Source organism: Rhincodon typus, chromosome 4, assembly GCF_021869965.1.
Source record: "Rhincodon typus isolate 14 chromosome 4, sRhiTyp1.1, whole genome shotgun sequence".
NCBI classification, from domain to species: Eukaryota; Metazoa; Chordata; class Chondrichthyes; order Orectolobiformes; family Rhincodontidae; genus Rhincodon; species Rhincodon typus.
In genome coordinates, this window is record NC_063335.1 from 44,813,523 (window position 1) to 44,828,600 (window position 15,078).

General features: G+C 43.2%; 1 protein-coding gene across 1 annotated transcript in view; it reads right to left on the reverse strand.

Annotated features, from left to right (window-relative positions):
- Positions 1 to 14,684, reverse strand: part of LOC109926123 (transient receptor potential channel pyrexia) — a 79,010-nt gene extending 64,326 nt beyond the window's left edge. The window contains exons 1-2 of the mRNA XM_048595742.1: positions 14,511 to 14,684; positions 7,838 to 7,970 (exon numbers count right to left, since the gene is read on the reverse strand). Coding sequence (XP_048451699.1) covers positions 7,838 to 7,970; positions 14,511 to 14,684 — 307 coding nt within the window. The remainder of the gene's footprint in view (positions 1 to 7,837; positions 7,971 to 14,510) is intronic.
- Between the last annotated feature and the right edge of the window lie 394 nt (positions 14,685 to 15,078).

The window sequence follows — 15,078 nt, forward strand, 5'->3', positions numbered from 1 at the left end:
TAGGGAGGCAGGGACAAGCTGGGCTGGTTTTGGGATGTGGTCGGGGGGAGGGGAGATTTTGAAGCTTGTGAAGTCCACATTGATACCATTGGGCTGCAGGGTTCCCAAGTGAAATATGAGATGCTGTTACTGCAACCTTCGGGTGGCATCACTGTGGCACTGGAGGAGGCCCAGGATGGATGTGTCATCCAAGGAGTGGGAGGGGGAATTGAAATTGTTCGCAACTGGGAGGTGCAGTCGAGACCGCTTTGTGGAACACCTACGCTTGGTTCGCGACAAATGATTGCACCTCCCAGTAGCGAACATTTCAACTCCCACTCCCACTCCTTGGACGACATGTCCATCCTGGGCGTCCTCATTTCTGAAGAAGGGTCCAGACCTGAAATGTCAGCTTTCCTGCTCCTCGGATGCTGCTTGGCCTGCTGTGTTCATCCAGCTCTACACCTTGTTATCTAAAGAAGGATATGTTGGCATTGGAGGGGTTCCAGATGAGGTTTACAAGAATGGTCCTGGGATAAAGGGCTTGTCATATGAAGACCTGTTGAGTACACTGTCTCTGTATTCAATGGACTTTAGAAGGATGAGGGAGGAATCTCATTGAGTTACTGAGAGGCCTGGATAGAGTGGACATGGAGAAGATATTTCCCTGAGTAAGATAAACCTGAGGGCACAGGTTCAGAGTGACCCTTTACTATTGTGATGAGGAGGAATTTTTTCAGCCAGAAGATGGTGACTCTGTGGAACTCATTGCTGCAGAGGGCTATGGAGGCCAAGTCATTGAGTATCTTTAAAACAGAGATAGAAAGTTTCTTGATTAGTAAGGGGATCAAAAATTTCGGGGTGAAGGCAGGAGAATGGAGTTTAGAAATGTATCAGCAATGATCGAATGGTAGAGCAGACTTGATGGGTAAATGGTCTTATTCTATTCCTATATCTTACGGTCTAATTGATAGTAGTTTCATGGTCACTATTACTGAGGCTAGCATTCAATTCCAAATTTTTATTAATTAATCAAATTTAAATTCCACAAGCTACTCCTGTTGGATTTGTGCCCTATATAAGGCTTTAGCCTTTGAGCTAATAGCCCAGTGACATTAATACTGTACTACGATCCTGCCATAGTCAACCAAGTGAATCAATCTTTAAACAATATAGTGGATGATTGATTTAGCTACATGCTGCCAGGTCTGTTTGGACCATGTAAAGCATTATTGGTTCTGCCCTTGTCTGTTAAATCTGGTCACTATTCCAGGATCATCCTGGAATTAGAAGATAAGCCCTGTTCTTTTATATTGTGTGCCACCTTCTTAAACCTATCACCTCTGCCTTCAACTACAATAATAATAATAGAAAGATAGGAGTAAGAGGAGGCCATTTGGCCCTTCGAGCCTGCTCCGCCATTCATCACAATCATGGCTGATCGTCCAACTCAATGGCCTAATCCTGCTTTCTCCCCATAAACTTTGATCTCATTTGCTCTGAGTGCTATATCTATTCGCTCCTAGAATACACTGAATGTTGTGGCACCAACTGCTTCCTGTGGTAATCACCACTCTTTGGGTGAAGAAATGTATCCTCCTCTCCATCCTAAATGGTCTACTCCGAGTCCTCAGACTGTGATCTCTGGTTCTGAACACACCCACTATTGGGAACATCTTCCCTGCATCTACCCTGTCTAGTTCTGTTAGAATTTTATAAGTCTCTATGAAATTCCCCCTCATTAGTCTGAACTCTAGCGAAAACAATCCCAACCTAATCAATCTTTCCTCATACATCAGAGCTGCTATCCCTGGAATCAGCCTGGTAAACCTTTGCTGCACTCCCTCAAGAGCAAGAGCATCCTTCCTCAGAAAAGGAGACTAAAACTGCACACAATATTCTTGTTGTGGTCTCACCAAGGCCCTGTGTAACTGCAACAACACATCCCTGCTCCTGTACTCGAAACCTCTCGCAAGGAAGGCCCATACCATTTTCCTTCTTTACCACCTGCTGCACCTGCATGCTTACCTTCAGCGACTGGTGCACAAGGACACTCGGGTCCCGCTGCACACTCCCCTCTCCCAATTTACAGCTATTCAGGTCGTAATTTGTTTTCATGTTTTAGCTTCCAAAGTGAATAACCTCACGTTGATCAAAATTACACTGCATCTGCCATTGATTCTTTGCCCACTGACCCAAACTGTCCAGATCATGCTGAAGGATCTCTGCATTCTCATCGCAGTTCACCCTCCTACCCAACTTGGTATCATCTCAAACTTTGAGGTGTTACATTCGTTCTAGAGAGTGGTGGGATCTTGCTGTACTGGGGGATAAAGTGTCAGATAGTTGAAAATTCAGCAGCAATGGGATCTTGCTGTGCTGTTGGGTGGAGTGTCAAATTGTGAAAGGCAGCGAGTGGTGGGATCTTGCTGTGTTTTTAAATTTTAATCAATTTTCATTTCTCTCTCAGTCTTTACTCCCCCCCAACCCCACTCCCCACCCCCGTCCCCGAGGACATTTGATCCAGGAGCTGAAACTCAGGGCAATGCAGAGACAGAGAGAATCAAATCATTCTGCCATGCGGAATCCTCAGACAGGAGCTGAGACCATAGAGAGGGAGACAGAGAGAGAGAGATTTATAATAAGCTATCCCATCTCCTTGTCATTCATTTACACACTCTCATGCTCACGGGGGAAAAGGCTTGTGGAGCTCAGGCCATCTTTGTGGTTGGTGCCACAAGGAGATGAGCTCTGGGCGGGGGGGGGGTGGTGGAAACAAAGGGGCAAAAAAGTGCAGAAATTGCATCGACGTCTTTGTGTCTGAGATTGAGATCAATCAATTAGTTGGCTCAATCACTTCCCCCCCCAATCACTAGCCTACCAGGCTAAACCTCTTCTTTTAAAGTGTCCTCTTGTCCTAACCTACCCCTGAATATGGATCTTTCTTTAGTTTTCCTCTTATCTCCTCTCATCCCCATACTGAGCTCATTTTGTCCATAGACTTGCTTCCTGTTCTCTTGTTCTTAGTCCCACTAATCTGCTGACCACACAATTTCTTCTCAAGGTCAGCATATTTTCTAATAATGTTAACAATTCTCTCTGTTCTCGTATGTCTGGCTCACCTTTAACTGTGCTATCAATGGCTCTCTCCTGAAAAAAAATGATTGACTCTATGGTCCCCCAGACTTAGTGGTCCATCTCCAAACTCGCTTTTCTTTGCAAAGTCCTTGAATGTGTTGTTGCCCTATGCTCAAATCAACTGGATCTCCATGTTAGAATCATGTTTGGCTTTGTTGTAGAAGACAGAGGGTCATTGTGGAGGGATGCTTTTCTGACCGGACGTCTGTGACCAGTGATTTCCACAAGGATCAGTGCTGAGACCTCTGTTGCTTGTAATATATATGAATGATTTGGCTGAAAATGTAGGTGGTTTGATGAGTAACTTTTCAGATGACATCAAAATTGGTGGAGTTGTGGAGTTTTTTGAAGAAATAACAAAGAGGATTGATGAAGTGAGAGCAGTGGACATGATCTGTATGGATTTCAGTAAGGTATTTGACAAGGTTCCGCATGGTAGACTGGTCAGCAAGGTTAGGTAATATGGAATACAGGGAGAAGTAGCCATTTGGATACAGATCTGCTTCGAAGGTAGGTGACAGACGGTGATGGATGAGACAACAAGGTGTAGAGCTGGATGAACACAGCAGGCCAAGCAGCATCAGAGGAGCAGGAAAGCTGACATTTCGAGCCTAGACCCTTCTTCAGAAATGGGGTAGGGGAAGGGGGTTCTGAAATAAATAGGGAGGGAGGGGGAGGCGGATAGAAGATGAACAGAGGAGAAGATAGGTGGAGAGGAGACAGACAGGTCAAAGACGAGAGAGTTGCAGTGGGAGAGAGATCCACTGAGGTTTTTCCGGAGGGAAGAGGGTAACTTCTTCAAGGTAGGCATCCTTAGAAGAAGCTTCGCAGTGGGATTAAAATTGTTTCAGAGATAGTAGGAACTGCAGATGCTGGAGAATCTGAGATAACAAGGTGTAGAGCTGGATGAACACAGCAGGCCAAGCAGCATCATAGGAGCAGGAAAGCTGACGTTTCGGGCCTAGACCGTTGCTTTTCAGACTGGAGGAGGCCTGTGACCAGAGGAGTACCTCAAGGATCAGTGCTGGGTCTGCTGCTTTTTATCATTTATATAAATGACTTTGATGTGAACGTAGGTGGTATGGTTTGTAAGTTTGCAGATGACACCAAACTTGGTGGTGTAGTGGACAGCGAAGAAGGTTATCTCTGAGCACAACGGGACCTTGATCAGATGGGCCGGCGGGCCGAGGAGTGGCAGATGGAGTTTAATTTAGATAAATGTGAGGTGCTGAATTTTGGAAAGGCAAATCCAGGCAGGAGTTATACACTTAATGGTAAGGTCCTGGGGAATGTTACTGAACAAAGAGACCTTGGAGTGCAGGTTCATATTTCCTTGAAAGTAGAGTCCCAGGTAGCCAGGATAATGAGGGCAGCATTTGGTATGCTTGTCTTTACTGGTCAGTGCATTGAGTATAGGAGTTGGGAGGTCATATTGCGACTGTACAGGACACTGGTAGGGCCACTTTTGGAATATTGTGTTCAGTTCTGGTCTCGCTGCTATCAGCAAGATGTTGTTAAGCGTGAAAGCGTTCAGAGAAGATTTACAAGGATGTTGCTGGAATTGGAGGCTTTGAGCTGTAGGGAGAGGCTGAATAGGCTGGGGCTTCTTTTCCCTGGAGTGTCAGAGGCTGAGTGGTGACCTTATAAAAATTTATAAAATCATGAGGGGCCTGGATAGGGTGAATAGCCAAGGTCTTTTCCTCAGGGTAGCAGAGTCCAAAACTAGAGGGCATAGGTTTAAGGCGACAGGGCAAAGATTTAAAGGGGACCTAAGGGGCAACTTTTCCACACAGACGGTGGTGCAGGTATGGAATAAGCTGCCAGAAGAAGTGGTGAAGGCTGGTATAATTATAACATTTTATAGAAATCTGGATGGATATACGAAAAGGAAGGGTTTAGAGAAATGTGGGCCAAATGCTGGCAAATGGGACTGGATTAATTTAGAATATCTGGTTGGCATGGACGAGTTAGACCGAAGGGTCTGTTTCCATGCTGTACAGATCTATGACTCCATGACTCTAGTGAGGAAGGTCATCAAAGGATACAGTAGGATATAGATTAGTTTGAAAGTTGGGCAGAGAAATGCCAAATGGAGTATAATCCGGACAAGTGTGAGTTCAAATGCAGGAGGAATGTATGCAGTAAATGGCAGGTCTCTTAGGAGAGCATTGATATACAGAGGGATCTTGAGGTGTCTCTGAAAGTGGCAACACAAGGTGGTAAAGAAGCCATACAGCATGCTTGCCTTCATCAGTTGAGGCATTGAGGGTAAAAGTTGGCAAGTCACATTGTAGCTGTGTAAAACTTTAGTTTGGCCATGTTTGGAGTATTGTGTGCAGTTCTCGTCACCACATTATGTGAAGAATGTGGAGGCTTTCGAGCGGATGCAAAAGAGGTTTACCAGGATGTTGCCTGTGTTGGAGTGTATTAGTTAGAGGGTGAGGTTGGACAAACTTGGATTGTTTTCGTCAAAGTGTCAGAGGCTGAGGGGCTTTGTTGCTTTTTTGTTTCAACCCTTTTGCAGAAGAATAAGAACACAGAACAGTACAGCCCAGGAACAGGGCCCTTCAGCCCATGGTGTTGTGCCAAACATGATGTCAAGTTAAACTATTCCCTTCTGCCTGGCCATGGTCCCTATGTCTTCATTCCTTGCATATTCATGTGCTTATCTAAAGGACCCTTAAACGCCCCCATCATATCTGCCTCTACCACTACCCCTGGCAGCACATTTCAGACTGCTATGACTCTCTGTGTAAAAAACTTCATGTCTCCTTTGAACTTTCTCCCTCTCACCTTAAATGCATACTCTCTCGTATTACACATTTCAATTCTGGGAAAAAATTTCTAACTGTCAACCCTATCTATCCCTCTCATAATTTTAAAAACTTCTATCAGGTCTCCCCTCAGCCTCCGCTGCTCCAGAGAAAAGAACCCTAGTTTATTCAGCCTCTCCTTATAGTTCATACCCTCTAATCCAGGCAGCATCCCTGTAAACCTCAATATCCTTCCTGTACTGTGGTGACCAGAATTGAATGCAATCCTCTAAGTGCAGCCTAACCAAGCTTTTATGAAGCTGCAATATCACTTCCTCACTCTTGTACTCAATGCTCCTACCAATAAACTCAAGCAAGCCATATGTTTTCTTTACCCCCTATCTACTTGTGTGGCCACTTTCAGCAAGCTATGGACTAGGATCCCAAGATTTCTCTATGCATCAATGCTGTTAAGGGTCTTGCCATTAACTGTGTGCTTTTCCTTATCATTTGACCTCCCAAAGTGCAACACCTCACACTTGCCTGGATTAAACTTGCCATTTCTCTGCCCATATCTGCAACTGATCTATATCCCGCTGTATCCCTTAATAGCCTTCTTCACTATCCACAACTCCCCCAATCTTTGTATTGTCTGCAAGTTTTATAACCCACCTATCTACATTTTCATCCAAGTCATTAATATAAATCACAAACAACAGAGGCCCCATTACAGATCCCTGCGAAACACCACTGGTCATGAACCTCCAGCCAGAAAAATACCCTTCCACCACTGCTCTCTGTTTTCTATGGGCAAGCCAATTCTGAATCCAAATGGCCAAAACACTGTGGATCCCATGCATCTGAATCCTTCTCAATGAGCCTACTATGTTGAAAGCCTTACTAAAATCCATGTAGACTGCTCCACCCTCACCTTCATCACCTCCTCAAAAAAAATCAATCAAGTTAGCAAGACATGGCTTTCCCCACACAAAGCCATGCTGACTGTCCCTAATTAGGCCATGCTTTTCCAAATGTGCATAAATTGTATCCCTAAGAATCCTCTCCAATAGCTTCTTAATCACCAATGTGAGACTCACCGCTCTATAATTTCCTGGATTATCCCTATTTCCCTTCTTAAACAGAGGAACAAAATTAGCTACTCGCCGGTCCTCTGGGACCCCTCCACTGGCCAGCAACGATACAAAGATCTTGGTCATGTCCCCAGCAATCTCCTCTCTTGCCTCTCTCAAAAACCTGTGGTAGATCCCATTAGGCCCTGGGGACTTATCCACCTCAAGCCATTCAACAGACCTAACACCACTTCCGTCTTAATCTCAAAATGCCATAGCAAATTAGCACACCCCACACTAATCCCACTATCTTCCATGTCCTTCTCCTTGGTGAATGCCAATGCAAAATATTCATTTAGGATCTTTCCCATATCCTCTGTCTCCAAGTAGAAGTTCCCTCCTTTATCCTTGAGTGGTCCTATCTTCTCCCTAGTTATCCTCTTGCTTTAGAAAGCAATTTGCATCTCAGTTTACAGTGATTGAATGGTAATTTTCTGTGATTTATGTGCAAGAAAATCCAAATCTCTCGCAGTCAAAATATTTACTAGTTTCTCACTTTAGAAATTCTTCCTACCAAGATAAATAATTTCACTCTTCCCCACATTCTACTCCAACTGCTACCTTTATGCTAAAGTGAGTAACCTATTCACAACTCTTCGTAACATTGCCGACAAGAGATTGATGAAAGATATGAATGTTTACTATCTATGTGTCATTTGCATTCTGAATGTAAGTTATGTTTCAGAAGGACTTTATCCAACAAATCAAGTGTGCTTCCTTGCTTCCAGGCAACTCTAGTAGCTCATAGGGAACATCACAGGTTCCAGTCTGTTGTCCACCAGATTGCCATAATTGAATAATTTGACAATAACCTCAGTAAATTTAAGGTTATACTACCTAGCTCAGCATCTGTTTGAAATGGTATATGTTTATGTAAAATTCGTCGTTGTCGCACATAGTCCTTCCACTTGTCTTCTGCATTTTCGTCATTCCCTGGCATGGTCACAATTGTGGACTTTGATTGTACTTCCTGTGGAGAAATATTCAAAATGTATTGAATATTTTCATAGTGCAAATCATATGGATTCTTCTGCTGGTACAGACATAAGATAAGATAGCATGCAGTCGTCAAATATATTTTTGAGGTTTCAGCGGAAAACATCAGAGTACAACATATCATTTCTCCTACAGTGTTGCTTTTTTCCACCAGTATTCTCTTCTCCAATCCTCAGAACACTAAATTATTTTTAGTATCTCAGCCAAGTGTCTGCTGTTGTTGGGATAACACGAACACACTCTCTCATTCTCACACATGTACACAGACTCTGATACACCAACTGTGATACACACACACACACACACAGACTTGTTCACACATAAACACAGACTTACACACATACACAGGCTCTGATACATACCCATAGACTCACAAACACAGTTGCACACATATACAAACTCACACATTGACACATTACTTCATACACACATATTCTCACACACACTCTCAGAAACACATTCACACTTACATTCTCATCCTTATGTGCAGGTGCGCACTCATACACACACACACACACACACACACACACACACACACGCACACACACACACACTCACTCTCTCCAGATATATTCTCACAGACATACACACACTCACATACACATTCATACTGACAAACACATTCACACTTTCAAACACATTCGCACACACACTCTCAGGTGCACCCTCTTACAAAGATATGAATACACACACACGTTCACACAATACACACAAACATACATATTCTAACACACTGTCTCATACACACGTGCACACATTCTCGCTCTCTCTCACACTCATCATTTGTTTACAACATAAGTTACTGGCTCATATTCAAGATTGGAGAGCTTAGTTTTGTCTATTCTTCTATTAGCTAGTGATGGGAATTCCTTACACCGCTTCAACCGTTAGCTCTGGAATTCCCTTTCTAAAACTCGCTGGCTTTCTTCTTTACTTTTCTTCTTTAAGATGTCCCTTAAAACCTACCCCTTTGGCCAACCATTTTATTATCTGCCCTAATGATGTCTCCTGTTGCTTGGTACCACATATTGATAATGTTAATGCTAAGTATCTTTGAGATACTTTGCTACTTTAAAGTCACAATATAGATTGCCTTTTTTAAAATTCCAGTTGTTGGATGAGTGCAGCTGCAATAGCCCTCAAGAAGCTCAACACCACCCAGAGCTGAACAGATTGCTTAATCACTCCCAATACCACTGTATTTAATATTCAGTCTTTATGACACTCTGACTGTAGTGTTTACAATCTTTTGAAGCAACTCATCAAAGTTATGTCCACAGAACTTCCTTCTCCTGTGACCTCTACTAAGAAGGACAAATGCAGCAACATTTAGGGAATACCTTTATCTCAAGTTTTCCTGCATATCACAGGCTATCCTAATTTCATCCTGCTCTAAGTGTTCCTTCACCGTCACAAGATTAGCACCCTGAAATTCTTTAACATCACCATGACTCCTCAGAGTTTCAGACAATGTGTTTGCAGATCAGAAGATGAAGAGCAGAGGTAATTCTGTTCCCCACAGCTTTTCATGGGATCCGTGCTTACCATGTAACTGTTCCATAAGTACTGTAATAGCTAAAGTATATTGCCTCTACTCAACTGATATCAAGCTGTTTCCTGTTTTCAGTCTCTTGGTAGAAGTAGAAATGGTACCACCTTTCCAAACTCACATTGGAAAATTAAATCAGAAAATCTGCAACTTAGTCATCATTTTGCGCTGAAACTCTACTGTTTAGTAATAAATGGTTTACTGCATTTAAGGCAAACAGGTTAATAGCTTTTTTAAAATTACACACAAATAAATATATGAGCAGCTTACCCTGCTGACTTATAATGGCATACAGTGTGGTTTCAATTAATTTGTGAAGGTTTTCATTTCTGGCAGCATATCTGAGTTATAATTAGCAACAGATAGAAAGCCACTTCAATCGAAATGTTACTTAGACCGCAAGATAATTGGAAAGTCATTGACACCAAATGCAAAACGCATGAAATTTGTGAATGAAGCTTGTGTTTTACCACATTTGCATTAAATATTGGAATTAATTTTCCATGGTGCATGCCAATTTTCACGGGAGTAGTATGACCTACTTTGCAATCATTTCATATTTATCAACAATAGTCATAATTAAAAAGGCAAAAGCTATTACATTTAACAATAATGTTAGAACACAAACATATTTATGACGCCTACTCAATCCATTGGGTGATTAGATCTGCCCTAATTGTACTCGTCCGATCCTGTGTTACCTGCATTATTGTTAACATATGAGGCCCATCTGGCTGCTGATTTCAAGCCTCTTGAGGTGTGCTGTGGAAAATGCACTAGAAGTTTCCAGGAAGTGTTAAGGTTCACTGTACACAGACATGGTGGGGGAAAAGGCACAAAGTCATGAGTACTATACTGCGAAGGAAGATGGATGTGCCATTTAGCATAGCCCCAGGATATTGCTGCAGCAGTTCCAAATTGTAAGTGTTTTCTTCCACCAAGGAGGATAAACCACTTTGCAGTTAATTTGGATGGCCTTTGCGTCACGTTTGTGGGTAAATATCGGCCTCAAAATGGGATGGGTAGGTTTTTTTGGCTATGAGGCAGCCAGCTTCATTTTGATATGAGCCTATTACCAAAGTCCAAAGCTCCTGTCTGATCTAGGTATTAGGCAGAGATAGTAGGAACTGCCGATGCTGGAGTCTGAGACAACAAAGTGTGAAGCTGGAGGAACACAGCAGGCCAGGCAGCATCAGAGGAGCAGGGAAGCTTACGTTTCTTCAGAAGTGGGAGAGGGGAAGGGGGCTCTGAAATAAGTAGAGAGGGAGGGCGGTGATAGCAGGTAGATAGTGGAGCGGATAGGTGGGAGAGAAGACAGACAGGTCTAGGAGGCGAGGATGAAGCTAGTAAAGGTGTGTGTAGGTAGGAAGTGAGGATGGGGATTGGTCAGTGAGGAGGGAGGGGCGGATAGGTGGGGGTCAAGGAGGCGGGAATGGGGGGTGGGGTGCTGGTCTTGGGATGAGGTCGGGGGTGGGGAGATTTTGAAGCTAGTAAAGTCCACATTGAGACCATTGGGTTGTAGGCTTCCAAGGCGGAATATGAGGTGCTGTTCGTCCAGTTTCCGGGTGGCATCGTTGTGACACTGGAGGAGGCCCAGGATGGACATGTCATCCAGGGAGTGGGAGGGGGAGTTGAAGTGGTTCGCGACTGGGAGGTGTTGTCGGTATTAGGCTCCTTGTTAATTAGGAAATCAGTATCCCATAAGTTACATGATTGTTATTTCTGGTTGGAACTTTGCAGAGCTTGTACATTTCCATGGAGGATGGAAGCAAAGAGGCTTATCAAAGGTAATGACTGAATTATGAAAATAATCTTGTCATGGTCATTTAATCATCCCCTGCAATTTACCTGGTGGATAGTCACTCCAAATTGTATTGTTTGATGCATCATAGTTTACCTGTCAAATTTACGTGTAATTGGGACTCAAAAATATGAGATCCTCTTCATAATATAAAACAATAGAACATGAAATTTGGTGGACGTGTTGTATAATGTAATATGCAAATAATGATGCGACTCACACATTGATGAGAAAGATTAAAAGAAGACATCAAACTAGAAGAAGCATGTAAAGAGAGAGGTCTTAGACCTTACACTAGAGAGTTGTATTTGCAATCTGTCATCTAGAGGTATAAATTGAAAAAAAATTGTGGGACATCAGGAATATAAGAGCTTTGCTCAAGAACACAGAGACAAAATCTAATTATCAGTGTGTGTACAGATACTAACAGCCCAGAGATACTGAGGAGAAGTAGAAGCGCTAGCCTAAATCACAGAATAAAGTGCGGTGACAGCTAAAGTGAACTCCAGAGACAGGATTTAAATTTGCATCAGAGCCCACAGGGCCCAACTGAGAAAGGACAGACCCTGAAGGCACAGAATACTTTAAAGGTGTAGCTGGAAAAAGCAGGAAGACTCTGAAGGCAGAACAGATCATTAGAAGACTTTGAATTAAAAAACTGGAAAAACAGAAGGCTGATGACCAGGAAGAACCTTGGAAGACTTTGAACATAGGGCAACAGAGCAGAAACACTTCAAAAGGTTTGAAAAGAAACTGAGAAGATTTTGAAGCCAACTAAATCAATAATGCTCTGGAGAGTAAAATACAGAAAGAGAACACTTTGACAAAGAGGACGGAGAGTCCTGGTACTTACCCAAGTCAGTACAGCACAATTATCCATTGGGATGGTGGCTCCAGCGAAGACTTTGCCATCATCTCAGGCATTCAAATCTTCTTATGGCTCATAATGAGGCACAAGTGGGAGCTCTTAAAGCAGCAGTTTTAGCACCACAGAACTACTTAGGCTTGCAGGTGAAACAGCAGCAATACTAAGTCAGCACATTTTTATATGCTGTAGGCCTCATAGCTGACGTTCTGGTAGACAAAATAAGGCAAAAACACTATTACAGGACATGATGAACTAATTATAGTATTTGATGGATACTTTTATCCTAAAGTAATTTAGTTATAGAAAAGGTGAGATTTAACTAGTGATCTCAGTGACTGGCAGAATCTGTTGAATATTTTAACCAGATTTATAATACCTTGCAGGATATTACAGGCAATATTCCCCTAAACTGCCCAGTTGCTCCAATGTTCCATCAGCACACCAATCTTGGCTTTAACATTCCATTCCAGAAATCGCTGTTGTGTATGGCACTCGGAGGGCCATGCAGCCAGTAAGAAAATTAGAAGGAAAGCCAGTTATAGATACTAGGGGTTTGGGTAGCTCACTTGACTGGAGGACTGTTTGCAATATAGAGTGATGCCAACAGCACTGGTGCCAGCTGAGGTTACCAGGAATGTTCAACCTTCTCAACCTCACCTCTTGCCTGTGATTCTCAAATTAAACCATCAATGAATGAGAGCAGTCCTCTGTGTCTATGGTGACTTTACCTTTACCTTTAAATGATGAATTAATTTGAGACTGTATCATAGTTAGTGTGAAGGATGAAAAGTTCTCAGGCTTCCTTCAATCCAAGAAAGACCTTACATTGCAACAGACAATCCAATTCATATGCAGGCAGAAATCAGGCCCCAAAATTCATCAGTTCTGCAAGGAAATATTGCAAATCCTTCTTATATTTGGGTAGGCCTCAAGATGGTATACTAACCATCCAGCCAAGACACTAAAAGAGTGGGAATTCAACAAATATTAAAACAAAGAACTGCAGATGCTGGAGTTCTGAAAGAAAAATAGAAAATGCTGGTGAAACTCAACAGGTCCAGCACCATCTTCGGGAAAAAGCAGAATTTAATGTTTTGAGTGTGATGACTCTTCATCAGAACAGCAGATGGTTTGTACAGATTTGAGTCAAACAAACCCACAAGAACAATGAAGCCTAACAGGAAGAGCTGAGTGCTGTGACTGTGACTCTTTAGGCAACAGCACCTCAAGAAAATGTCTGGCAAAAAGAAATTTCCAGAAAATAGAAATCGTGTGGCAGGACAAAAAAGTTCAAGCAATTAAAAATGAACAATAAAAAGTTATGTGAGGGCCAGTATTCTCTGGTTGTGTAGCATGAGGAGCCTAATGAAAGGCACTGCTCTATCCATGCGGCTACGCCCTGCCAAATTATGGGCTTTCTTCTCTTGCAATGAGAGAAGGAGACTGATTGAGATGAAGTGGATGGCACAGCTTTTCCTGTTGGTGTAGGTCAGTGAAAGGCGGTGAAGAGTTCTGAGGAAGTAAGAAGGCAGCGCTGATGGCATTCAGTGGTGTGGTGGTGGTGGGGGTGGGGGGCAGGGTGAGAGCAGGTGAGGGAAGATGTTACAGGTTCTAATGTAAGTGGCAGAGCATAATCTTCAGTGAGAAGTGGGTACAGTGGAGAATGTCTTTCTTATGGCTTTGCTGGCCTTTCTGCCAGGCCATAGATACAGTACTGATCCAGGTGCCAAACTTGGACCAGGATGCCAGGATCTGGCCTTTTGGGAAAAAAGGACTTCCCTTTCTTCCTCAACCCCCTCAAACCAGACCTTCCAGGTGCCTGTCAGAAAATCGTAGTGCTATCTTCCCCAACTTGGACTTAGTCTTAGGTTCCAGGCAAGGCACAAATAACAACTGATACACTCTCAAGGGAAGCAGTGGATAAAGCAGAATAGAAAAATTTAATTCTTGTAACAGAAGTGGAGTCTAATGTAAAGTAATAAACAACACAACAAATAAATTGAATAATTTATTGTCACGTGTATTCAATGTAAAAATACAGTGAAAAGTGTGTACCTTTGCTGCACATACATGGTGCCATTCACATTAACTTAGAATAAGATAAGAATAAAAACATTTAAGACAGCTCCAACTTTCCTTTTCACTGCCGCAGCCCCACTCAGGGATTTCCAGCCCTTGCCATGCCCCCACCAGAGTCCTGCTCCAGGCTTTCCATGCTGTGCCGCTGCCAGCATCCCACTCTTGGCTGCCTCCCCTGCCCGCTCTCACTGTCACTGCCTCACTGGCCCGCTCTCACTGTCACTGCCTCCCCTGCCCGCTCGCACTGCCACTGCCTCCCCTGCCCGCTCTCGCTGCCACTGCCTCCCCTGCCCGCTCTCGCTGGCCCACTCTTGATCCGCTGCTGTCGCTCCAGCCCATGCTCAATCTGTCGTCGCTGCAGGACACAACCCGTGCATTCAGCTTCCACCATGTGGTTCCAGGTTGCAACCCTTCCCGACTCATTAGGTAGGTAGTTAAAAGGGGGTGAGGGGGATAGAATTACTACAGAGGTAGAGAGAAGAAGGGAGAAAAAAAGGAAGGACAAAGAAAGAATGAGAATGAGAATTGGCAAGCAGAGTGGATTTCCGAAAAACAGTCATAAACTCTGGCAAGGAGACAAGAAGTCAGTAGCAATAGTCACTACAGAAATGTGTGTATGTGTAGCTGTCCAGCGATACTATGCTTGCAGCAGCATTAGCCTAGATTGTATGACAGAGCATTCTTCACCACCAGAAAAGATAACCAATATGTGTATGTTCCCAATCAACCAAAAGTCAAATTCAATCCTTTTGTTTAAAAGGTTTCTGATATTTTCCTATATTTCC